At 43.3% G+C, this 27,750-nt stretch overlaps 1 protein-coding gene and 1 non-coding gene across 3 annotated transcripts; one reads left to right on the top strand and one right to left on the bottom strand.

The window, feature by feature from the left end:
* Positions 1-1,452: 1,452 nt before the first annotated feature.
* LOC125763411 (fez family zinc finger protein erm) lies at positions 1,453-27,234 on the bottom strand. Of its 2 annotated transcripts, none has more exons than XM_049426593.1 (2): positions 25,931-27,234; positions 1,453-4,482 (listed from the first exon to the last, which is right to left on the bottom strand). In XM_049426593.1, the coding sequence occupies exon 2, from the start codon at positions 4,468-4,470 to the stop codon at positions 2,236-2,238; it is 2,235 nt and encodes a 744-aa protein (XP_049282550.1). In that variant the 5' UTR covers positions 4,471-4,482; positions 25,931-27,234; the 3' UTR covers positions 1,453-2,235. The 2 variants fall into 2 exon arrangements, with proteins under 2 accessions (XP_049282550.1, XP_049282549.1); XM_049426592.1 differs by lacking the exon at positions 25,931-27,234 and adding an exon at positions 5,323-7,683.
* On the top strand, positions 8,528-8,600 carry Trnar-ucg (transfer RNA arginine (anticodon UCG)). The gene has a single exon. It is a non-coding gene; the product is annotated as a tRNA-Arg (tRNA).
* Positions 27,235-27,750: the final 516 nt, after the last annotated feature.

Genomic DNA, 27,750 nt, shown 5'->3' with positions numbered 1-27,750 from the left:
TGATTCTATTATCAGCAATAAAAAAGGATTATTCATTCCATGCAATCTTATTTCAAGAATGGGAAAATGTCCTCCATATGTGTGTAATTCCTTGCAAGCATCCATTAATCTCCTGTCCACTATTTAGCTGGACTGCAGCTGTTGTATTATGGCTACCGAAGCTGACTGGTTCATCACCTACGACATTCATTCTGGAACAGATTACATCGAATCGCACTAATCGCCAGAACCATTTCCCCTTCATGGAAGAAAGCTACTGTTCTACCTCTCCTTTGTAATAGAAAAAGCTTTCGCAATGATGGTATCCATTTTGTTTTATGCCAATTGTGTGTTTGTCTCCTCCTTTTCTAAGTACGCTACCAGCTCAACGTAATGGTTAATCCGATTTCGTTGTTGCAGCAATGTGGTTTGTTGTTCCGTACGATCAGAGCGAATGTGGGAAATGCTTGATGGCACCATTTTTCTGGAAACAATTCCAATGGCTTCAATAAAAAAAATCTTCCATCGACACAACAAACGCAACAGCTTGAAAATTCCACTTCCAACTCAACCGGTGGAATGTAACAACTGCATATTTCATCCTTCTAGTTCTTGTTGAATTTATGTGATTCATTGCTTTTGATTTGTTGTGAGTCCTGTTTTTCCTCCTTGGACCGCTTTCTCCTCCCAGCTAGTAAACAACCAGGGAAATTGCATGATTCCGTTGTAAATAAATGTAATTGAAGTTTTGTGCTTCCATATGCTATTCCTCTACATATTGCACTAGAGCTTTTCCACTGTTATTCCACTCAACTCCTTGTTCTCCCCCGATGGATGTGCAATATTATTGACAAACATATTTCATACGATTGAATGATAAATGTTGATTGTGGACCATCAGTTGCTGGTTTGATTTATTCCGTATTAAATTGTCAACATTCCGGTAAAGCAATCGTAACTGTTATTGAGTCGCTAAGTATGAGGCAGGGAAAATTCCACATTCACTTGCTATGGACAGTACACAAACGCGATGAGATTCGGGAAAATCAATTTTGGTATCAATATTTCATTTTTTTGTGTTAGATTGAGGTGAACACATTTCATGACGCATTCGATTATGTTTGATTAATATTTTCGAATCGTATTGGAAGAATTAGACCAAATATTTGACTTACTTAATGTAAGCAGCGACACAGCTCCAAAATTTAGAATTGGGCGAATTTTTATATTATTTATTACTTGCTAGATCATGATAAACGAATCAACAAACAAATTACAATCAAAACAAATAACAAAAGATTATTTTTATATCGCTCATATAATTTCTTTTAGTATTTTAAAACTTTTTTAAGATTTTTGTTTCTTGTATTTTTTATTATTTAAATGTTTCATCGAAATATAAAGAAAAGGACAGCGAGAGCAATTGCTTTACACGAATTAACCCTCTGACGTTGTAACTTACCGTCCGTCAGTTTCTAATACAAAAAATCCCTAATTAACCATCAATGCTCAACAGGAGTATAATTTGTCAAGGTGTTTTCAGTTAACCTACAGCCAATATAAAAAAGAATGGAAACACAGCTTCATACTTTCTCTCGTAATTGTACATCATCATTTTCCGATGCGTGTGATTTATTTAGTCTTCTGCATTTTATATATATTTACCGTATATAATTATAATAATAATATCGATCAACGTATTAATTCCATTAATCCGCCGCATCATCCCTTTCCCCTAGCCTCTTTCCTTATCGATCCTGCGATCGGCCTACCTAACGAGAATATCGCGGGGAAAACTGTACGGCAAATGTACACGAAACGCTACAGCTTAAATTCCTAAAGCGGCATGATGATTGCTATCACCGGCTTACACACTACATATACACTTCGTCTAGGTACAGCACGTACGACGCGATTTTACTGGGAACACCAAAGGGCCGGGTTTCGTTCCGTTCCTGTCGTATCTAATTCGCTACATTCAAATCACTCTGGCGTGGGCCATTTCTGTCACATTGTATCTCGCCTATTGCACACTTTGTCTGCTATTCTCACTACATCCCGGCCGCCACGAAACAATCCTTCGATCCGAAACACTTCGCCTGATCACGAAGTCTCGGACAAAGGTAGAACGTCTGCTTACGGTGCGACAGCCGATGCTACTGCCGTAACAGTGATGGCCGCTGACGCTGCAGTCGCTTGCGGAGTCATTGGAGACAACCCGCCGAAGCTCATCCCCGTATGCTGGTAGTACTTCTGTCAGAACACCTTACCGATAAAGGGACTGTCGGTGACGGCTGCTGCCGCTGCTAATCGTTGATGATGGCGTCCGGTCGGCATGAGAAAGGGACTACCATAGTCAACGTTCGCCACTCCGTTGCGCATTGCGGCCGCAGCGACGGCTGTGTGATGCAGAGCGGCCAAGGAGGATGCACTAGACCAAGATACGGGAGACGAACGGGACTGTAGATCTGTCGGTCCGACACCGACGTGACTGTGTGGATGCGATGGCACATGGGGTAGCGCCGATCCGTGCAGATGAAGCGGATGGTGCAGATGTGGCTGGGACGGATGATGGTGAGCGCTGGGTGAACTTGTTACAGCCGGGACGCTCCCCGAGCTTGACATTGTTGGACTCGAAGAGGACGCTGAAGGTGGTAGCGATGGTGGTGGCGGAGGTGGTGGTAAGGATGGGTGCTGATGTCCAGGAGACCTCGCAGCCGAATGCGGAGTGGAACCGTCCAGTGACGAGCCTCGATGGTGCTGCGGAGTTCCACAACTTCTGGAACGTTTATGGCCACCTCCGAGACTCACGTCGTGCAACTTCCTCATGTGCTTCTTCAGATCAAAGTTCCGACAAAAACCCTTGGCACAGATCTTGCACGTGAACGGCTTCTTGTCGTTGTGGGTGTGCATGTGGAAGGTAAGGTTGTAGATCTGATGAAACGCCTTGTTGCAGATCGTGCACTTGTACGCTTTATCGCCACTGTGCGTCAGCTTGTGGTTCTTGTAGTTACCCTTCTGATGAAACCCCTTGCCACAGTACTCGCAGATGTACGGTTTATATCCCGCATGGATCCTTGTGTGCGTGTTCAGCGTGGAGGAACGATTGAACGCCTTACCGCACGTCTGACACTTGTGAGGCTTTTCCGAGGTGTGAATGATCTTGTGCCGGCAGAGGGTTGACGCCTGCCGGAAGCCCTTGCCGCAGATTTTGCAAATAAATGGCCGAGCGCCCGTGTGAACTGGCATGTGGCGTGTGAGATTGTAATGCGCATTGAACACCTTGCCACACTCGGGACAGGCGAATGTTTTCTGCTTTGCCGCCATTGCCGCCGCAGCTGCCGCAGCGGCCGCCGATGAGGTGGGCGAACCGTCGGTACCACTACCACCGGGAGAACCTCCCACAGAACTGCCGCTAGAACTCACCGACGAACAGGTACTGCTGGCGGAAAGATTCAGATTGGCCCGCTTCGCGCTCGGTTTGTTGTGGGTAGCGGCGGCAGCAGCTGCTGCAGCTGCGGCAGCCGCAGCAGCCGACAGTAGTTGATGATGTCCATGAGAACCTCCATGTACATGACGATCGTTGATCGCTCCGTGACTGTGTACACTCGGTGTCTGGACAGCAGAACTGGCTGCCTGAAGTCCCGCGCCAGTCGGTGGTGGTGACAGTGTTGGACTGTGCAGTCGTCCGGTTGTACCGTATGGATGTAGTGCCGCCACAGCCGCCGCATGGTGATGATGATGATGATGGTGCTGTTGCTGATGATGTTGGTGTGTTAGTGCAGCGTACTGTGCGGCCGCACACATCAACTGTCCTGGATAGTACAACAGTGGATACTGACTGAGTAGCTCCTGATGACGATTACTGGCCACGAACTGATGCACCGAGTTTGGAACATACTTCTTGAACGCGGAATCATAAGCTTCGGCCACCGAACTGGCCGTCGTCGATGGTGGTTCATAGCAAGGACTCGAACCTGCAGCGGACATTGGACTCATTGATTTTTCATGACTGTCATGACGTCGCTTCCGGAATAGGTTACCACTGCCGGTCGACGTCATCGACAGCTCAATCGTGTCGTCTTCACTCGCCACATCAACCACCGCATCCTCATCATCCTCCTCCACATCGTCCTCCATTTCGTCCTCCTCCTCATCCTCATCGTGATCATCTTCCGGGCGATCGTGACGCGCCTCCTCTTGCTCGTCCTCACGATCCTCAGCCTGTCCCATAATATTGGCGATCGAAAACTTTAGCGTACCACCGCTGGGACGCTGAATTTTAGCTACCGGTCGATTGGCCACCGACTGCATACTCTCTGCCACACTGATGCTGGATGCCGCACCGGTAACGGTGGTAACGGTCTCGTGAGGACTAGCGACATTGTGCCGTTCCGTGTCCGTAGCGGACTCCGCATCTGGTACTGCTCCTTCCATCGTGGGACTCTTCGCTGTCAGCGGTATTCCGGGTGGGCTACACGGTTCCTGCATTCCACGGGGACTCTGCGGATGAAGGTAATACAAAACAAAAAACAATGGAATCGTTAGATTTGTCATTCAAAATCACCATTACACAGCGTGCGGTCTGGATGCAATGATTGATCGGATAATCGTGTGTCCACAACATCGTAAGGGTCGAATATTGTCTTTAAATTAAAACAATGCCTAACGGCGTTATACGCCTATCGGAATTTACTCCTCCCCGTTTTATGAGTTCGTATGTGATTTCCTTTATTAATTATGTTTTACCAACAGTGCACAAAATGTGAAAACAATTCATTTGAATACCCCTCCTGATGGTGCCAATCGGTGCAACTGTTTGTTTTACTTTGGTTTACAAACACACTAATTCAGTTCCAATAGTTCGGGAATCGGTGCTCCCCTCTCGTCATCAGCGTGTTTGGGAATAAAGGGGAAAACATTCCTTCAACACACCGTAAGAAAATTTAATCGAAGTCTCGCCAACATATTGGTCATTGAGTGTTGAAACCCATTGTATGCGAACGAACCCTCCGTGTGATTATTCTCACACTTATGTTGATTCAATATTGTACTAATGTTTTCAAATTATTTTGCAAATATTGCACAAGTTGGGTTTCGTATTGATGATTTGGGAGGGAGAACTTCTATGCGCTTTGAGCGTTCATTTTAGAAAGGTTATTAATTTCATACTATTTGAACTTCATTTCAACCTCATACTCAAGAACTCATACTCATCATCCCAGCAAGAACTTAAAGGTTTATATTCAATGACTTATTTATTATACGGCCATAAGAATATTAAAGAACGACGGTCGTATTATTAACCTAAAGTATAAAAATATTATTCAAGAAAATACGTACGAAATAAACCATGATGCAATGCTCGTTGACTGAAAAGGCTGGCGAATACCCGCGACCACTTCCGTTCCGTCCAGCAGGATTCTCTTCGCACAAAACTCGTATCACAATATCACCAGTATCTTCAATATCATCCAAAACTGTCCTCTCTGGTGATTGTCTCTTAATCGTTTAAAATCTCCACTCTTCAATCACTGCTAACTTTCCCGTGAGTGGTTGAGTGTACCAGCATCAACTAGCGTCTTCCCATCGTAGCGATTGGGTTGGGAGGTTTTAATTTACGCCTTCCTTCGCACCCACTCGACAGCAATTGTTTTACACGCTCACATACACTTGACACCACGGCGGCTGCTCTTCTCCGTTTGCCTACTGTCCGGGCAACACACTTGCTAAAGACCTTTCGCCCGACAAATCGTTCGCTTGTCCAAAGTGCCAACCAACTCCACCGGAAGTTGGAAACTCAATTAAGGAAATTAATTCAATTGATCGTAGAAGTGGTCCTTACGATTTCTCCGTATGCTCTTAATTTATGCTAACCCACATGAGCGTCTTATCATACACACACACACCAACAAACACACACACACGTGAGCGAATGGGAAATTGAAAAGAACACTTAGGAGAATTTCTTGAGCAAACTTGATGATCTTTTCAGAACCAGATTTAATAAACTGCACGTTATTGTTTGGGATGTGGAGATGAACATTCCCACCGTAACACTTGTCTTTTATAATACGTTTTGCAGCAGATAAACATTATACCGATACCGCACATTTGTATAATTAATCCGCTCCGTACGCTAAATCCCGATAATCTTTAATCCATTCGTTTCGTCTAAAGAACTGCGCTCTGCTCTCTACCACTCGGTTCGGCAGTTGAAACTGTTCTGAAGGGAACCGGTCACAAGAATCGTACGGCAGCCACGGCAGTTTTGGAACTGTTGGCAAGAACACAAAACAGCAAAAATACAAGAAGGAAAAAGGACGAATAGCGACTGCGACGGCTTCCCCGGCAATCCCGCCACACGGTTCCGTACAACCCTTGGAGACCCCTCCCCTAGCGGAGGATTGAGGACGAAAGTGGTAGCAAAGTGGAACCACGCAAGGATCGATCCCTATTCCCTTCCACACACTAAATCACAGACAGACCCGACCCGCTCATTCGCCGACATTTGCAGCCTGCGCAGAGAGCAGAAACCTCGCCACGCAAGCACACACACACCAGCGCATCAAAAAGCACCCAAAAAGGACACACCGAAGGGACTGCTACTGCTCTAACCGCTGCCAGGAGTGGAAAAGGACATTCTATGTACACAAACTCGCACACACACATGCGTATACATATGTACATGGGCGCAGGGACACAGAAGGGCGCACTCAGAATCATTGTATCCTGTCATCCACTTTGATTCCTGTAGCCTTTTTTCGTCCTTACCATCCTTGAGCTGTCATGTCCTTTTTTTGTTGTTCAGCGCTTGTTCGCTTGTGTTTGTGTGCTTCGTAAAGAAGACAGAGCCAATGTTGCACACTTCGCGATGACCTCCTCTTCAACCTGGCAGCAGCATCGTCATCGTCATCATCATCATCACCTTGACGAACGTTCGTTTGTGTCATGAGCAATCCGATGGAAGGTCCTTTTTTCGGTGACGCCCCGTTATTTTTCGCCACGCCACTGATCCGAATCCTCGATGCTCAGCGTCGTCTTCGGTTGGTCGGTACGCGTACATCCTGACGCACGCGCGGGGCACAAATCGAAAAAGGACAACCCGGCATCGTCCCGTCCTTTCGCTCACACAGGCCAACCTTCTATTAAACCGACCTGCTGAGTGGATGAGCAAACACGCGGCAATGTTCCGGGCAGCGAAAGAACCGCTGCCAGCCGTCTCGGAAGGCTAGCGTGCTACAGGACAAAAAATAAGGGACCATGTACAGGGCCATCGCGGAAAGGTGGATCCTCTCCATTACCCGGGGTCGGTTGCTGTCGGTTGCTATATTCTTGTTAGCTCATTATCGTACACTTGAGTAGCGATGGTAGGATCCCCCGACGAACGACGCTGTGAGCTGTGCCTTTTTTGTCGCTCTCGTTCGCTATTTTAATTTGAAAAGACCACTGCCAGGGTTGACAAATCCGAATCGGCTCCCTAAGCCTGCACCACGCACACACACACCCACCCACCCACACACAAAATGGCCCGATAGTGCGGGAATGTGGCGGAAAGGGAATTAAGCAAACAGTAAATAGAATCAAACCGTACGAACAGGAAAGGAAAAACGACGGTTTTACGTGTTAAGCTGAAAGCTCAACACAGGGCGAGGAAAACGGAGTGTTTTTTACCAAGGAAATAGAGAAAAAGTGACGGTAAATGGGTAAAGATTGGACAAAGCTCCACCGTCCTGTGCTAGTAACGGAATAGACCCGACCGTACCACTACGGGCAGAAGTGCACGGTGGAGCGTGAAAATATGAACAATCTTTTGTGCAGGCAATGGAATGGATTCCATAGACGTTCTTGGGGTATTTTACAAATCTGCCTGTGTACACCCTTATTAACGAACCACCCAAATGAGTAGTCGTTAAGCAAATTTATTCTACTGACAGAAAAATCAATATCTGCTGTTTGAAATTAGACCATTAAAAATCTACTTCTTAACCGAATGTTTATCTATAGTTTGATTATCTTGCTTCAAACGAAAGTTTCTTTAAAAGTTTTGATATCAAATTCAACGTACATAATTTTGTAACATCATAAAACGTTATAATGATGCTTTCTAATATGCTATTTTTATTATTTGTGCGTGTTATCAGCACTACAAAAAATACATAAAAGGTATAATTACACGCGGCGCATCTTTGACTAATTATGTAAATGCGTAATTTGCATTCAAAGCATCAGTAGCTGTAACTGGCGCAGGCACAACTATAAATAGGCACCGGGTTAGTTCGTTTCATGAAATCTTTCCAGAGAAGAAGCGCACACCATAAAGCAATCGAACAAACGCGCTAATTTCATAATCAAACGCAATACCGACCACTGCATAGGCCCCGGTCGCATACAAGAGGCCTGACAAACTGCCGAAATGCTCAGCGATGCGTGAAGCAATAGTGCGCACGAACCGGGGCCAAGAAAGTAGTGTGAAAAATACGCACAAATAAACAAAGTGGAGTTATGTTACGAGCTGTATGGAAGATAACGTCACGCAGCCATAAGAGACCGTGTGGCCTAATGGAGAAGGCGTCGGACTTCGAATCCGAAGATTGCAGGTTCGAGTCCTGTCACGGTCGAAAGGCTTTTAAATTAGGAGGGGAAAATGTGTTAAATTTATCAATTTAAACTTTGTAAACTTTGGTTAAAGAAATATCCCCCCTCCTACTTATGTTTTTTGAAGAGATGTATAAAACAATTATGTATTATGTATGTTCCATGCCTCACTTTTCTAATGGTATATCTTACTTGTGCATTCATAAAGCCTGCAAGGATATAGAAAGGATAAAAGGATAAAACATCCTTTAATCGCCCTTCCAACCCGAACCTTGTTAAACGCATAAGTAGTTGAACCGTTCGTACGTCCTTCTTTCGATAGGATCGTATTCGAAAGCAGCATAATAAGCAAAAATCACCTGGCGTGTGCCACATACACTTCCTTCCGATCGTCCGGAGGTCGTGTGCTTTATGTGAGCAGCGACTCCGAAGGAAGCACCTGTCTCGCATTGTTCCTGCCACATTAATGAAGCAGAATCTTTCCGACTGCACAAGATGCACAACAGACGCTGCTGCTCGACAACAATGACGCCCGATTGCTCAATTCAAACTCTATCAACACGGTACAGAAACCCTGTCACTTCACCGTCGTCTCGTATTCCACCTTCTGCCCTTGAGGCACGGACGGAACGGTTGAAGGCGGGATAGAATTACATCAGACGCACGCTGTCCGCACGTCTAATGCCGGATGTCGGAAATACACGTACGGAGGCGTGCACCATTCGTCTCAAAACAAAGATGCTTTCGGTCTCGAAAACTTTCGCCTAGAAATTCTTATCCAGTGCTTCTATACCAACGAGTACGGCGCAACACATGCATAAGGACTTCTCCTCGTGCTGGGCTGCCAAAAGGACGCACAGTGACGCCTGAAGTCGGCTGATACCACCACTGCTGACCAGGCCTAGCAAACAATCCAACCAACGATGCAAAATTAATGAAGAATTCATCGGAGAAGCAACCGTCCCGGAAGGAGCCACAGCGTCTGCTTCTTCCGAAAGGGGCAAATCAGGCCTCAGCCGGTTGAGCTGCTACTTGAAGTGGGATGTTGTCGTCGTGCCCAGAGCCTGAGGCACTGTACATACTTCTCTTTTTTTGTGCGAGAAACGTTCCAGAATTGTGCATTTGTGCAGGGAAATTCTTCAACTTCCATCATGTCTAGGCTCTGGCATTGGGACGTGCCTAAGTTTGTCCTGTTTGTAAACCGACAATGGACGTGCTGAAGAAGTCACGACTGTCCGCCGGGCATGGGGCAACACCCTTCCCCGAAGGCAATGCATCAAAATCCTTTCGAGTGGTGCAACCAACCCCCTACATTTGCTTCCACCCCTTTCCGGGTTGGGGTCGTGACCATCGGTTTGCTGCACAAAGCACAAATTCAATTGCACACTTGCCTGTGCTGATGAACTTCGGGGGCAACAGTCAAACACACTCCACACGGCTCCACCATGGCAACAGTTTTTGTTTCGCTGTTTGTATTGGTTCCCATTTTTCTGACTTTATTCCCTGGATGCGGAGCGGGAGGAGGATGGTCGGGTGTCCAAGCATACAGAACAATCGAAATATCTGCAAACAAACATATCTCACTGCCATTTTGCCCTAGAAGGATGTGTTTGAGACGGTCCATTACTCGAGAGAAGGATGTCCTCTTGGCAGGTTGTCGTCTCAACAGCTCGGATTGATAGCTCCCTATAAAACAATAGGACGATGTTGACCACCGTGTATGTGTGTCTGAGAGAGTGTGTGTAAACAATTGTAGCAAAGTGTTAAAGTTAATCCTACAGCCAGATGAAAGAATATCCTTTGAATGATTCCTTTTAATTGACAGTTGGTATAAATCTTCACTGATCAATAAACGAAGTTGTATGACCAAATGGATCAAAAATAATAAATTAAAGTTTAATAAGATTAGGTAAGAGAAAAAAGGCATCCAAGAAGTAGGAGTTACTGCTGGTTCCAGTTTTGGTTTTGTGTCTCGCTACCACCCTCAAGATTGTGGATCGAATCTCATCAGGATCTAGATATTCAGAAGAATTCCCAACTGTTCCACCTATCCAACACTCCTTCTTTAAACGGTGTATACCCGTTGTTAATGTCTTGACCTTTTTGAAGCTTCTAAGGTCTTCTATCGGCAAACCATTCCCTTCCATAACGACATAGCATATGTCTGTCGTCAAGCTGCGCGTGTGTTGAAGTTGGTTGTGGCTCTTACCCAATTTTTTTTTTGCTCATTATTTTCTTTCCAGCAATTTTGATTTTCCTAACGATCACTTAGCGCCTGTCAAATTGCATCACTGTCAACTGCAGTGGTAGTTCATTCATTCTTTCACGTTGCTTGCAGGGCAAATTTGATATTTTAATAAGAGCGTGCACGCATTCCACACGAACTGGATGTGGAATGCAAACGGATTTTTGCCTCTTTTATTGTTCATCTCGAATCTCGTTTGGATCACTCACTCACATAACGATGCAATCGAATGCACCTTCCTCGGCAGGAATCCCCTACAGGATCTACAGCAGGAGAGTTCCTCCTCCCAAGGCTTTCCTTCTCGAGCTGACGGCTCATTTTTCCTTCGATTGTGATTTCCTACCTATTTCAACTAAACAAACCACCGACCCCGTAGCCCTCGAATGCATTGTGTCGAGAGTACGGTGGTAGCACGATGCTTCCGCCACACCGGAAGTGTAACCCGGCTCGTGTACCGGTTTTCCCTCGCAGCATTCCCCACTTCCACGGTCGCGCAAAAAGGTTCGAATGATCGCATGGACTTCTCCGCCCTGCCCAGGTGCTATTGTGAAGTGCCGACATTGCTGGGGTGTCCTAGTGAGTGTGCGCGACCAGAAATGAATTGCAGCCTGACAATATACCAAACAACAGGCAGCATTTGATCAGAAGCCGTGGTACAGGACGTATGAAGAAGGAATAACAAGACGTCTCCGATTTGATAGCAGCTGAAGCCAAATCTTAAGGCGCACGGACGCGTGTTGCGATTTCCGGTTAATTATTCGTTAGCATTTTCTTACCGGTTGTTATTTTTTTTTTCTCTCTCGACAATGTTCTTTTGTTCCTCCTCGTTCCATGCCATGCGTGAAGGCAACATACCACAACCAGATATTATTAAATGCTCACGCCAATTCACTGACAGTTGGCTCGTGCCGGTGGCATTATGAATTGTGTTAGGTCATTATTAGAAGGAAAAAGGTATTCGACCAAGAGATGAGAGGATATCGTAGTAGTACGAAGGTGGATTTTTTTCGATAACATCAACGATATAGCATTAACACAAAAATGTATTTTGGCATGCTCAATGTATAATTTCAGACTATTTGCAATGCAAAACGAACCTCTCCCAACAATGTATTTAGAATTATATTTCATTTAAAGTGATTTTCAATTGGTTTTAATTACTTATTAATGCAAGAGGCCTTTAGACAGTTGCAATATCAACGTTTATTTTTGCATATGAAATTATCTATTAGATTGTGAATAATCTAAAGTGTTCTACCTTTAAAAAATTCATATCATAAACATGCCTTTGTCCCCTGCCAGAAGCTCAAAGAAGTCACTCGTTACCTTTTTCCCTCTCAAGGGCTGTTCTAGCTACTCATTTGTTGCTAAACATAAAAAAAGATTTCCAAATTACATGAACAACACCCTCGAACGATATATGCTCATAATTGCACTCATAGATTGGTCCTTTGACGCTCACCTGGGACAAGTTGGGACACGTGTTCCGTCGAAAGTCGCGTCCTGCCCATACGCGCCTTACCGGTGCGTGTGAGTGCCGGTATCGTCAACATTCGGGCAAGCACCTCGAGTGGCATATCTTCCATTATACCGCCCATCTTTTCTCGAAGGGTTGCTTACCAGCAATAGCAAAAAATAAAATAGATCCGTATGCAAATCACCACCTCACAGCAAACACGCAACGAGGAAACGATGCGGTCCGTTTGCCATACTTCCGGTGTTTTAAGCATTCCATCGCAATCGCTCACCAAACCGGTTTCAACCTCTTTTTTCTTGGTGGACCTTAAGGATTCACCCATCACTTTACCACGTGGGCACACGTGGGCACGATAAATATGTTCCTTGCCTTTGGCGCGCCGTAACATCTGTCCACCAGGTTACTTCCGGTGGCCAAACAAAACTGCACGTGTTCCACGACGCCTTCGGTTGCACTAGACGACGGAGGAATAGAAAGCGTACCGTTGTTCTCTCCAACTCCGACTTTCGCCGTCCCCAAACGGTGCACAAGTTGATTAAGAAATTATACGCTCGTTATCACGAGTGATCATTCTATTAAAATGTCACGACTTATCACTCCGATTCCAAACCGGGGCCAAACACCGCCAGCAGCATTTTGATTTTCTTCCAACGCCTTAGCGACGGCCACAAACCGAACAAACAACACCCTCGGTACGGTAGACGGCTAATCTCATGATCCAATCTACTATGCAAATTATCATCATCGGAGGTGAGCATCGCTGACGAGTGCCCATGAAGCCTGTACAGTAAAGTGCGATTCTCTTACCATTTTTTCCATGCATTTCTGAAGCCTTTTAAGTGGCACCAGCTAAAAGAAATCAAGCAAGAACGATTCGATGAGTTTGATATGCATCTAAGCTCCCTAATGATATTTTGTGATGTAAAAGGAGGGGAATTTTTCTTAGTTTTTTTGGTGTATTACGTATTTTAAAAAAGTTAACAATCAAATGTTCAACTAAAACCCTTAAATACTTCCAGATCTTGGAAGAATGAGCAATAAATTTAACCAAAAAAACTCCTACTAAAGTGTAAAAATATTCCTTTTCAGTATCGTTTTCCTTTGTGTTCCACCATCGCAGTGTGATGAAAACGTGCCGGTGCGCATTTTACGCGCGTCCCGTTTGTCGCCAACGAAAATACTCCAGGAGAGATTGTCCGAAAACGGTTAGCAGCACCGATTATTCGCGACCGATAAGCGACTGTACGTGATCAAGCCAGCTCGCGTGACTTATCTATCGGGGCATCTTTCGTTACGCTAAAACACGGCTCTGTCCCACTGGTTGTTTGCCGTGGACAAGTGAAATGATCGGGACGTTAGACGAAAAGAAACGACCCACTTCCTGCTGGAGGGCGAAACACTTCTGCCCTTTTTTACGACCGGAAGTAGGTGGCGAAGAAAAATAGCTGCTGAAAGTCGAACCGGATGAACGGTTGAGTTGGGTTTGCGATGGAAGATTCCTTCCAGTAGTATACAATGCCGATTCGATTAAGGGAAAGGGGAAGGTAAAGAAAATGTGCAATTTGTTCTTTTCATTACCGACGAGAGCACTGATAGGGAATGTCAAGCTGAAGGGTACTAATTTCGTAATTTATCACCTTGACAAAGGTAGTGGCCAATTCAAGTGGGCACGGAATTACGTGGTGTATACTTCCATTCCAGAGTTTATTGAGATGTTTCTTTGTTGCTGAAAATGCATAAATATACCCAATCAGACATGGTCGTTTGTTGAAGTAATAATTAAATTTTAAAGGTAATTCAAATGTAATGTAAATAAATGTTATATGAACTGGCATTAACCACAATTCCACAACATAAAAACTCAGATAGATCCCTTGTCATCAAAGCAAAGCAGTTGTGCTTCACAAAACAATCACAACACAAACATATCGTTCAGCCTAATCTGCCCCGCCTGTGAATCGTTTTCTCACATTAATGCTAGAAACGATTGCATTCAATAAAACAAAAGCATTGAGAGATTGTTTCACATTTTTCTCTATTTCCAAGCAATGAAACAATGAAGCAGCTTCTTCCACGGCTGCACGCCATAGCATAAAAGCTGTGTTTTAACCGCTTTTATCATACTTATCCCCGGAGAACACCCGGAAAGAAATGGAAGCTCAACAAGAAATGCGAACCATACTCAAGCTACTGTCTTTACAGAACTAGAATATCCATCGCAGGAACAACGCATCCTAGGGACCACAATGTTTGCCAATATTTATCATAAATTATCGGTGATTTTCCTTTCACCGGTGGTAAATATTTTCACCACAACTTCCCCGAGGGTTTTTTTGCAGACGATACATCCCGGGAGTATTACCATCCCGAGGATATCCTGCTCCTACTCAGCTCGTTCATTAAACGACCAAAGTCTGTATGGTGGGTTCCAACCGCAGAAACCTCCGCCGCAAAGCAATCCCGTTCGCTTAATCCCAACATTTGGTGAAGCGTGCGAGAAAACTAGGGAAGCTATCGTCGTTTCGTGCTGCCATCACCAGCTAATGAGCTCAACATCTGCGCCGTACAACCGTTTGTCGGCCCGCATTTCAAAGCGATCGCGGACAAGAAGCTACCTGTTTTACCATACCGGATCGATGTTTTCTCCGCTGGCCCGTGCCGAACGGAGCACACGGCCTGTGGAAGCCGTCAAATCGGATCGGATCTACTGGACAGTGGAGCGGGCCGGCTCTTGGAAGCTGACCGCGTACCGAGGGCGAGAAGTGCCTGCAGAGAGTAATCCTTTAATGAGGTTATTATCCGATTGCGGTGTTGGTCGGACGGTGGGTTTCGGTTCGGGATGAACCGATGCCTTCGGTTTCACGCATGTCCATTGATGATGTGCTGAACAGTACACTGGAACAGCATCCAATCCAGGAAAAGTTCGAAGGAATGGACGGACTGTGCATCAAGATCTGTAAATGAACTTATCCTGGCGGTATCGATATCACAAAGAACTCTTAGTGGAAATATACAGAACATCATGATGGCCGAGACGTAATGAACTATTTTCCAATTTGATTTAGACTCCGCAAAATAGTTGGAGCAATGTAGAAGGAACGAAGTCCCTGATGAAGAGTTATAGAACTGAATAATTTATGAATTTGTCTTGTGTACTGCACATTGTCTTAAGTATTCCGAATGGATTCTAATGATAAAATAAATAATCTTCGCTCTCCCTTTAGGACATTCATCAACACATAAAATATGGCTCTTAATTGTTCCCCAGTGAACAGTCATTCTTCTTCACCGCTAAAGACAAAAGACTGCAGATTGCACACTGGTGCATATGCAAACATCACGATATGCAACTCCACTGCCGATCGCTTCTGGCGCGTAACAGACGGACGGCATCAGGCACGTCTCACGGCAGCTCCCTACGCTTTATCAACGTGTTGTGTGGTCGCTGTTGTTTCGGTTTTGGATTTCCTAAATTGTTCACTGAATGCACCTTCGGAACTTGAGGCTTTTAGGTCACGAAATGTGCATGTTGCCACGCGTACCTATTGTTTTGCGGTAAAACAAGCGTGTGTATGTGCGTGCGCTCGCGCACGCTGTTTTCGATTAATTGTCGCGAAGGGTATTAAAGTAATGGGAATATCTCACGCCGTACCTCACACGGAGATGTCAGATGAATAGAATGCCCACACACACAGTTCACAGACTGGATGAAGAATACAGAATTTTCCATTATGCAAATGGCAAGAGAAATACGCACGCAGAACATGCGAACGTGCCACTTTGGTTGTTTTATCACGGTCCCTAACTAAAGGGGAAATTAGTAAAAAAAACAACCTTCAACGTGAGGAGTATTTTTTTTTATTCTAATTTAACTCAAGATAAATAAATCTATGAATAATCAAGTAACTTTTCAATATAATGATTTTCAATAAGTATAAATTTCAACTACTTCGAGAGTTTAATTCTTCACGAGTTGCTCATTCTCAAGCATTCCTTCACATGCAGACCGCATGATGTATACCTTTCTCACCGTACAAGTGATGCGTATCTTCCCACACTAATCCTTAAATGCAGTCTCATCCCATCCATAAATCACGGAATCCTATCATTCATCCACCAGCCTCACATCGTCGTGTGCACTTGTAATTGCTCTAATTTGCTAAACTAACAATACCCAATTAAATAAGAAGATTCGTCCATCCCGTCCTTGCATTTCTGCTCTGTACCACCTTCAGTGAGAAGCTTGTTCATCTCATTTTTCAATTTATACTTTCCGGAGATCCGGAGTGCGTCTTGGCCAGTGGATCTGCATCAGGTAGCTGATCCCTCCGCCCCTTTCGACGGGATCATTCATCTTTGCCGGTCGACCGGATTAAGGATGTTTTCGAACGGATTAGCCCGGTTTCGTCAGACCGTGATCCGTACCGCATCGTGAGGGGCCGAACATCTTCGTGCTCCCGTAAAACAGATTATCTGCCCACATCGATTTACTTTTGATTATTTCGTTACGGTCAGCGGTGTACGTCAGCTTCATCATGATCTTCTTCAGGTGATCAGCTTCTCATCGTGAACGGATAAGCTGGTCCCAATTCGAGATGGAGTGTAGCAAACAAATATTCATAGCATCCTACTTCCACTCAGCAAGAGATTCCACCCCGGGATTTGGAAGCGGCTTTGGCCCATAATGCTGCGCTAATGAAAAGTAATGGTCAGATTGTTTTATTCGGTTAAAAGTTTAGTGACCCAAACAGTTTTATTTTCCTCTCGGTGGAAAACGCAAACAAAGCAAATGCTTACGGTCGTGTGCACATCCATCCATGTGGACGTGCGACACGGGACCGGCACAGTTTGCAAATATTGCACCGTTTGTTGGGGGGTAAATATTTTCCCAACATCGGGAAAAAAGGGACGACCGGGCTGTGAGACTGTGAGTAGCAACATAATATAGCTCATAAGCTGGATCAACTCCATGCACAAAACATACGGTGTAACGTGTCCGGTGACACAGGACACTGATTATGACGGTGATAACAAGGAGCAGTGCTTAAGAAGGATCGTCGGATCATCCCACTTACATATCAACATACTTTCACCGTGCTTGTTTCTCGCTTTGTTTCGCCAGAACGGGCAAAGCGATTCCTGTACCAAAAATCCTCTCGAATCCAACCTCCGCCACTGGAACTGAAATCGGTCGTTTCCACACCAAACTCCCACGGGAGCTAAAAAGGTGGGATGAGGTTGATTTCCCTTTTACGCAAATGCTATAAAATGAAGAAAACGGCACCATAATCGGTGTTTGGTTTTAATTTGGAACAACAAACATATTGCTGTCAGCCCGGAGAACGGATGACAATTCTTCCAGTAAATATCCCATCATCTCTGCGTTCCCTTTGGCTTAAAAGGGGGAAAATGTGAAGTGAATGTATTTGTTTTCCACTACGACTGTGGTAATGGTTTACCACCGATGGACCGATTAATATTGTTCTACAAGAATCCCTTGCTGCTACTGTGCAGGGCACGCGCCCCTTTTCCATCGTTTTCCATGACGCATTCTCCATTGTGGTGTTTATGTTTTCCCTCAATTTACTTGTAATATTTGAAGCGTTTTATGCATTTGTATGAGTTTTTTCTTTTCTTTTCGTATTGTTTGCATGTTTTTTTACTATTTATATCTTTTTATGTTTCTGTTTCACATTAGAAGATGGTTTTCCACTTAATGTTTTATTTATTTCTTCCTTTATTTGTTATTTATTATTATTTTCTTGATTCGTTCAACTTAATTTAATGTTTGTAACTGCTTATTTATTATTTGTTAAAATGTCTTAACATTTGTTTATTTAGCGATTAACTACCAGTTTGCGATAAGAATCTTTATCATGAATATGAGCAAATTTCTCAGAACAATATGCTTTCCCACCAACAAAACTTAACACGCTCACAACACCACATCATTACAATTCACCAGCAACCATGTCAAAGCCATCGCCAATCAACAACTTACTAACCCTCCTGTATCCGTGCAAAATCCTCATTCTTTGGGGAAATACAAAATAAGCACACACACATCGACAAACAGACGGACAAAAATGGGCAATCCAATTCCATCCTTTTAGTTTGTCACCGCTTTCCTTCCATCCTAGAATGGTAAGCTACAGGGAAGGCGATATTCCCGCGAGAACATTGCTGGCACGGCGGGACAGAGCGAAATAATTACCAACCACGAGAAGTGAAAAATCACGCTTGTAATGAAACGGGTGTGGGAAATAACAATCATCCCAAACCGGAGGCGGAAGTCGTGTTTGGCGAAAAAAAACACTCAGCCACGAATTTCCACCCGCAGGGATGCTGTGCTGTGTTTGATGTCATTTTCATCGTTCTCGGGAGTGACGTGTGAATAGTACCAGCTAGTGGGTGGTGGAATAGACGACGGGAAAACTCGCACACAATGATATTGCCTTGTCTTGTGCAGGGTGAAGGAACGTTATCAACTGGGAAATCTTGAAATTTGCAGGTAGCAGCTTGTTACTTAGCATAATTATCTTAGAGATAATGTTATGTAGGTTAAGAATTCAAACTGTTTGTTACTATTTTGTCATTAATGATGACTTAGGCTGCAACATTGCATCACCCATGCGAGTGTTACTTAGTGGACGATTTTCTCCTCATGGTTCTCAAATATTTTGCCAAATTATTGTATTTTTTATGGGAGCTTCATTACAAATTAAGTGTAATTTTCTTCCGGCCTAAAGTATCCACAAGCATTCGTAATGAAATATTTATTTCAATCAAAATGCTATGGAATATTTTGTGAACAATCTTGCAACAATTCCTCTCCAAACATCATGCTGGTGCATAAATGTGAAAACATCACCCCACTCGAAGCCACGGTCCATTAATCATCTGTATATTGCATTCCTGCGAGCGCTACCTTCGCGATGGCGACCGACAACCGAATAACAAGCCCCTGAACGTTGTCCTACGGCGAGGCTCGAAAGTCAAATGTTACAATTAACTCATCACTCGACCACCTTCCTTCCGGAGGCGGATCGAACGGGAAAGGGAGACGAAAACAACAAACCCATCCCAACGCCAAACACGTGCCATCGATTCTCGACAGGCTGACAGGGTCGCCCACACGTCTGCCCAATGTTTCGTGGCGGAAACAATTTAAACTGTATTACAAACAAATCAATCGCAAATGATAATAATACCGGACGATGATAAACTCCTTTTTGGAGAGGAAAAACGAGCACTCGATCCCCCTTAAATAGATGGTCAACGGGATGAACCTGAGAGGAAAGGAAAAACCATTCGCTACAACGATGTGGCCGCGTGTCACGACCGTCGTTTGCAAACTTCCACTTCCACGGCACGGAAAAGCGGTGGAAATTCGGTACAGGAAACTCGCCCACCCGAGACAACAAGGGAACGTACGCCTCGAGGGGATTATTAACTGCCGCACGACTAAATTGGCTCGACTCAATCGGATCTTCTTCGGATCGTGTGCCCCCTTTGCTATGGTCTGCCGGGACTCCTGTGCGGTATTGCTTATTTCCTGCATGTTTCCGGTACGCAGCTCTTTTCTGGTGATGGTGTTTCCAACATGTCCACACATACGTTTTACTCCCTTGTCCATTCCATACCGGAAGCATCAAAGAGGAGCCTAATCGGTTTTGTAATCGCACTACTCTTCGATTCGATTTTTGTCACGCGTTTATTTTCTCTACCACTGCTTCCGACGGCCAAACAACGAATCGAGTGTGAAAGGTGAGAAAACATTCCCTTCGCACTAGAATAGGATGTTTCAGGATATGTGGAAGCAATAGTGCAGGTGACAATTAGAGACTTACGGTGCCGTTTGGTCTCCTTTTATTATGTTCAATTCTGTTGTCCGAAGGCAACAGGAGGCGTGTTCGAACGAATATTTTGGGTATTTTGTTGGGAAGATTGTCAGTAGTTTGCCAAAATTTAAATACAAAATACAAAAATTAAATATTCTGCATTTAGAGTGTATTAAAAGGTTGTATATGAATATATAAACAAATACTTCTAATGTTGAAGCTAATAAAACAAGAGTCCAGCTTTTTCATTACTTAACATAGCTTTCTTTCAACGACTTTTTACACCATCATTACGCATCTTGGATGCCATCCAGAATCCTGATTTCCACCGCATTCCATTTGCGCGTGACAAATCCTGTCAACAATTTGTCACCGAACCATTTACCGAAAGACATCACATCAAAACCGCTCCTGTGAGCAGGGACCACTTTTTTCTGTCCCGTCGGCGGCAAGAAGCTGTCAACGGTCGAAAGGATTAAGGTTCGTCTCGCTTGCGAAAGGCGCGTACGTGTGTCCTGCTTTTGGCAACAAAGACTAGCGACGCAAACCACCAACGCTCAAGGACTTTCGAAGGACTTCACCGCTTCACAAGCCAAGGACCTTTAAATTCAATCCTATTAACAAAAGGTTCATAAAACTCCGCGACGAAATGAAGGATTCGAAAATTTACAACAAGCAGTAAATCGGGACAGGCATTAAAGTGCTTCATCTTTGCCATTCCCCTTTGCCATTGCGCCCTGATTGTAAGGTTCGTGCAGAGAAGCTGCGAAGGTGTTTTTAATCCCTTTCCGGTCGCGTGATCTGGCTGCCAAAAAGTGTCATCGTCTTTGTCGTAACCGTCACTGGCACACATCGTGTTTCGCTCCCCTTCACATAGCCGATCCACCCATAAAAGTGCGGTTAAAAACTTTACAAACCATTCACTTCTCCCCCGGTTTCTCGCAGCACCCTTGGAAAAAGCCGGCAGTCTTTAGAGTGACCAATTTTCATTGACATATTGGGCAGATATTAGGGTTGCGTTTAAAAATGTCCCACCGAGTGTCCGCAGGTTCGTTGCGTGTGAACAATAAAACACCTACGTAACGGTCAGTTACGGAAAAGGGCGATGATTAAACTAATGGGGCACGTTTGGCATAGGTTGGCCCAATTGACCATAATCTGTGCTAAAATTACCCAATCAAAGCTGACCGGTGGACTCCGATCTCCGATTATATGGTGGGAACCAACTGGACCACATCTTCCGTACGGTGTGAGCGAGTGCGGGTGGGAAAAGTGACAAAGCATTACTTTCCATTTTACATTGTCACATTTTCTAGGAAGGAATTTTCCATTCTGTCGCAAGGGTGTACAACATTTAAGCCAGTTCTATGGAACGTAAAAGTTATTATATTTCTTCGTAATTTCGGAAGGTTTAATTTTTGGCTGCTTGGGAAATACCTGTGGAAATAACTGATGATTTGAGTCATTTTCTGGTTGTTGTTTACGAAGAGTTGTCTAGATAAAACCATGTTTGGTTCAAATTCCATACCCCGTTTGAGAAAATGTAAAATTTTCCTCATTTTTGAGCAAGGTAGCAAAATTTTTAAATGTGATATATTTGAATGCGAATTTGTTGCAAAAAGTTTCTTTTCACTCAAATAATGCTTCAAATTAAAAAAAGAATAAAAAATCAGAAAAATTTTTTTTAAAAATTTTCAACTCGAAAATTTCATAAGGGGTACCCCTTGCCATTATTTTGAGAAAATTTGGAAAAAAAATTAAATTGATTTATTTTAATGCCAATTGATTGCAATGTGTTTCTTTTCACTCAAGTAATGTTTTAAATAAAAAAAGAGTGAAAAATAATAAAAAAATCAAAAAATTCAAAAAAATGAAAATTTACTAAGGCTCATTTTTGTACCAAGTTTTGCCCATAACTCGGTCGGCATCCTACGGATCGCCAATCTTTATCCTGTGGTCGATAGATGGCATCCTTGGCTACATTTTCTTCTTAAACGGTGTCCCTGTCGGAAGTTATTCGAGGAACTAAGTTCCATACCCTGTTTGAGAAAATGTAAAATTTTCGTCATTTTTGCACCAAGTTTTGCCTATAACTCGGTCGGTATCCAACGGATCGCCAATCTTTAAAATGTGGTCGATAGATGGCACCAATGGCTACATTTTCTTCTTGGACGGACATGCCCTCAGATGTCTGAGCCAGAAGTTATTCGAGGAACCAAGTTCCATACCCTGTTTGAGAAAATGTAAAATTTTCCTCATTTTTGAGCAATGTAGCAAAATTTATAAATGTGATATATTTGAATGCGAATTTGATGCAATAAGTTTCTTTTCAGTCAAATAATGCTTTAAATTAACAAAAAATAAAAAATCAGAAAAAAAATTTAAAAAAATTTTCAACTCGAAAATTTCATAAGGCTTACCCCTTACGTTTTTTTTGGGAAATTTTGCAAAAAAAATTAAATTGATTTATTTTAATGCCAATTTGTTGAACTGAGTTTCTTTTCACTCAAGTAATGCTTTAAATTAAAAAAAATAAAAAATAATAAAAAATGCTATAAATTTTCCAGTCTAATAAGCAGAGGCGGATTCCGTTTCATGTTCTTGCCGATCCGACTCATTTTTCGTCACTAGCACATTTTCATTTCAACTCACGTATTGATTCTTTTTGCAACTCGACTCACCACGGCTACATGCTCACACTCATGAGTGAGTAAGTGAAAAAAGAGTCGCTAAAACTCCTCGTGGTGAGTGAACGAAATTCGTTCAATACAACGTTTCAATTCACTATCTCACTCTTACTCACTTTGCACACCTCTAATGTATTGTCTGTATCAGCTTATATTTCACCCATTTCGATCTATCTCTTCCTGTTCAACTTTATCAAAACAATTGTCATCATTCATCAAATAACCATCCACACCAAAAATCCTAATTAACCAACATTCGATCGATTCTGCCGCAGTTGTTACATTTGCGAGAAATGAGCATTGCTGTACCATTGTTCTCGCTACTTCACAGCATCTATCGCGTCACCGCGTGCCAGCGATTGAACACATTCGATTCAAAATCATACACCACAGGACATTCGACGTTCGAGTGTCTGACTTCCGGTTTTGTGTGAGCATTTAGCGCTTCTCTTTAAAAGAAATATCCGTTACGATACACATTGTGTAAGCAAAAGCCTCCAGGCCTTACCTACTGCGCATCTCATTAGGACCATTTTTAGACCCGCGGCTGTAAATGTTTTCCAAACCTCTGCCCAGCACGACAACCACTTCTCCGAAGTGAACAATGACACAGTTCGAACTGCACGAAAAGCACAACGGGCCGAGTTTTCCAATTCCGCTCTTTGGACATTTGCGCTGTTACAGTTCACAAATGAAAGGAAATTTAGTTTTTCACTAAAAGCCTGCTAAAAAACGTATGTAGAAGGACCCCCTCCGTGGGTGAGATCGTGGCGCGAGATCAACTGACACCCCACGGGGAGTTGCCGTCTCTCCGCTGATGGCCAAATTGGTGCCGACGGAGGGCCATGGCCCTTCAGCAAGCGATTGCGAAACGAACATGTACGAAAGGACCTTAACGTTGCTCTTTATGCAATCGCTCACCAGCATCCATGCAGTTCTAGTCTCGCATATGGTGCTTGCCTCGTAGCAGCAGCTGCTAAAACGACTCATTTCCCGCCTGTTTTCCGTTTCGCATTTCGGACGGTTTCCGTTCATTCGAGCTACCCAAAGCACCCTAGAACGCCCTCTTCCTCATGGACCCTTAGACCTTACGTTGTGTTTTGCAATATGCCTTCCTGCCCTACCAGTAGTGTTAGCGGCCCAAGGTGGTTTTGTTTGCTAAAGTGTGTTCGCCTTTTTCCGGTCATCCGGTCCAGTAAAGATGCAGCAGCTCAGCCCCCATTTATGCGCTGAAAAGAACACGATCTCTAATTGTCGATAAAATAATTATTATGTGTACACTTTCCCGACTGTAGTTGGTGTTGTTTAATGGAAGGAAATACAATTGGAAGCTGAGTGCTGGGTGAGCGAAGAGGGCGCAGAAAAAAGACCAGTGCTACAAAAAGAAAATGTTGTAAATAAAAAAAAAATAAGTGAAGTTCAATTGTCTTCAATGTTGAAGGTCTTTTTTAGAACATTCTGTTGAAAGATTTCCTTGTTATATTGGAGATTCGCCTAACTGCGATCCCGTGATAACAAATTTGCTTCTTTATTGTTCATTAGAACTGGAACTCTTTTAACTCTACTACATCAAAGTTAGTAATAAGTTATTGAATGTTCAGTTAGACATTTTTTTTATTATTTTTTATTCTTTTTTCATTTAAAGTATTATTTGAGTGAAAAGAAACTTAGTTCAACCAATTGGCATTAAAATAAATCAATTTAACTTTTTTTGCAAAATTTCCCAAAAAAATCGTAAGGGGTAAGCCTTATAAAATTTTCGAGTAAAAATTTTTTTTAAATTTTTTTTCTGATTTTTTATTCTTTGTTTTATTCAAAGCATTATTTAAGTAAAAAGAAACTTATTTAAACCAATTTGCATTAAAATAATTCAATTTTTAAAATTTTGTTAAATTACTCAAAAAAACCAAGGCTACAGCCTTAGGAAATTTTCAAATTTTTACAATTTTTTTATAATTTTATAATTTTTTATAATCGGAGCCCCCCGTGGTCGCTTAGTTTGCGTAGTGGATGATCCACCTCTGAGTAGGATAATAAATATCCTAAATGTATCCCGTTTCATGTCCTTCAAGCTAGCCCGCTTGTTCGCTTATGCAGGTTTGCTAGTTAAGCAGAGCGAGCAGCAGTATTCATTTGGCTAGTTTGAGTGAACGCACTAATTGACTTTATAATGCACTACTAATATTCCCGAAAAATTACACACTTTTCTACTTTCCAAGGTAAAACTGAAAGCCATTTTCATGCACGGCGCCATCACCACACTAGCCGATGGTATCGCAACAAATACAATGTCGGCATCCGTCACGTTGATGTAATTTATTGTTCAATTGGTAACGTTTCGTTGTTGCGTTTTTTCCCTGCAAACGGCGATGGCCATTCGCTGCAAATATAACCTCATTCGTGCGGGCGCAAAATGGCGACCATTAGCATTTGATGCCCTTTGCAGTTTCCAACCATCGGGGTGGGTATGATGGGCATTCGCTCGTCGTAATCTGTCCGTCCGGGTTGGTCAGCTTCGGGGTGCCATTTCCCACTGCACTCCCTACGCTTGTTTTTATCGCTTTTGCTCGTTTACCACGTTTGCCGAATATAAGCAACTATGGCGGAACAATGCGCAACTGTTACGCAGCGACGCAGCAGCTGGGAAATGCACAAATGAGGAGTGAAAGTAACGAATATACTTTCTCTGTCCTTTGCCAACGAGATTGCATCAAACATGCTGCCGCTTCGGGTTGCCATCTGTCAGGGTATGCTGTGCCAACTGAACCGTGTCAGATTTATTGCATTTAATGATTCTTTAATACGTTCGTTTGCAGGAACTTCCATAGTTAGCAGTTGTTGATCATCATCATACGGTTGGGTGAATAAAAGTGAATACAACTTTCAGGCTTTTTAAACAAGAAAACGTTGGTGGAACAATTTCCATGGTTCTTTCTACAGTTTTATGTTAGTATTTAAAATCATTTAAAAAAGCCGACGGAGATTTGAAAAAAAATAATAGCTTTATTTTTTGGTATACCATAAGTACCCTCATAGAAGAAAAACATGTATTTTTTATTATGAAAACTATTACTTCACCTTAATAGCAAATAATAATACTCACGGACAAAGAACGACTGGAAGACGCTTCAATGGTAAACAGCAACGAGAAATATCCTTACGTCCGATGTACCGACGGCAGCTGTAATTCTGTTGATCTTATTCACTTTTACCGTCGCTTGCTGTGAACGGAGGGCCCCAACACACATTGCATCTGACACTGTCACAAAATTGACATGAAAAACGCGCACTTTAGCCTTTCCGAGTTGTCTTGTTGCGGTCGGAATCAATTCATACTGCACATCTCATCAATAATTCACAACGCCTACGCTCGATTGGTGACAATGCGTTTCAACAATAGCAAACGCTCCCTTCACTACGCACTGAGCCGTACTCACCATTCACGTGTTTATGCTAATGGTGGCCGATTTCATTTCCCATGTCTGAGATATTGAACCATACAGCACTGCCACAAACTTTTCGAACAATCTACAACAAACATCATCCTCATCGCACACACTACTAGCCGGGACTGTGGACGATTGTTGGCGAATTGTCAAAAAATCTCTTCCCTACGATTCCTCCTGCTCAACCAGACACCAGTCCCCAACAGCGCACCGAACAAAAAGTGTCCCGATTGCCAGAAATCCTTGATGCACGGTGATGAACAAAAACGCGTCCACGACCGCCAAAAGCTAGCGCGCGAAAAAAGGCACACGTTGTTCGTCCTCCGTCGACCTGGTGCAGAGAATCTTGATCGTCTTACTTGAACACACATACAAACACCGTTCTCTTCCACATTGTCGCTATGTCCGCTATTCGGTCGTCATGGTTACGGATAGCGGCATCTGATCCGTTTTGTTGGTTACGTAGATTTCAGTTTTCCTGTCCGAATTGCAAAAAAAAACATACAGCAACACGTTCCGGAACCCGAAGAGTACGATGGGGTGGAAACAGCGCGTTAGAAAGAGAGCACACGTCTATGTATTTATTAACACACTCGCCGTTCAATGGCAGACCGTAGAGGTCGCAGTATGCAAGGGGTCACAGTACGAGGGCTTAAAGCAAATCCACCCTCTCATCCCTTTCGTCTGCCATTATGTTCCAATGATGGTGACAAGCGTCATCACCACTACACGCGCGCATGAAGTTTAATTTTACGTCATCATCAGCATCAGCACGATGATGATCATTGTCTCTGTGTGGTAAATAATGCCGTCAAAGCAGAAGGGGAAACGAAGCAGAAATAAGGCACCAACCCGCTGGAATATCGATCGAATGGAGACGCACGGTACTTTGTTTGTTTGCACGTTTGCTTTGCATGGAATTCGTATCATCGCATATCTGCACAGGTATTTAAGTGGATGTTGGTGTTATATTTGAGCGAAGGAACTGTTTGGTTATTTTGCCTACGATATTAGATACCATCTGAAGCTTATTTGCCGGGATATACGAAATTCTGTTGAGATAACGAAATCATAATTTTCACACCATAATTGATCTTGTTTTGATTATAATTTCACGTTTCCCGGTACATTTGATATTTAAATAGTGTGCATCCTTTACTACTTCTGAGCATTAGATTAACGCTAACACTGTTTTAAAGTGTCCTCTTATAGCAAATGATTTGAGCAAAATAACGATACATGAGATATTACATTGCATGAAAGTATTAGATTTTCTTTGTGGCACTTCTATATCTGGCTTTCCTTGACTACCGATAGTTCCGACAGTAGGGACCAACGTCCACATGGGATTCTTGCTTCGTTTCTTCTCGTTTGTAAGACGCAAATGCTAAGATGTAAGATGCTAAATAAAATCGCTTAACATTCTTTTTCGCTAATAAAATCTTAATAACAATACCAGTAAAGTTATTAAAATAAT

Source organism: Anopheles funestus, chromosome 2RL, assembly GCF_943734845.2.
Source record: "Anopheles funestus chromosome 2RL, idAnoFuneDA-416_04, whole genome shotgun sequence".
NCBI classification, from domain to species: Eukaryota; Metazoa; Arthropoda; class Insecta; order Diptera; family Culicidae; genus Anopheles; species Anopheles funestus.
The sequence above is the reverse complement of the archived record's forward strand: the minus strand, read 5'-3'. Positions and strand labels throughout refer to the sequence as shown.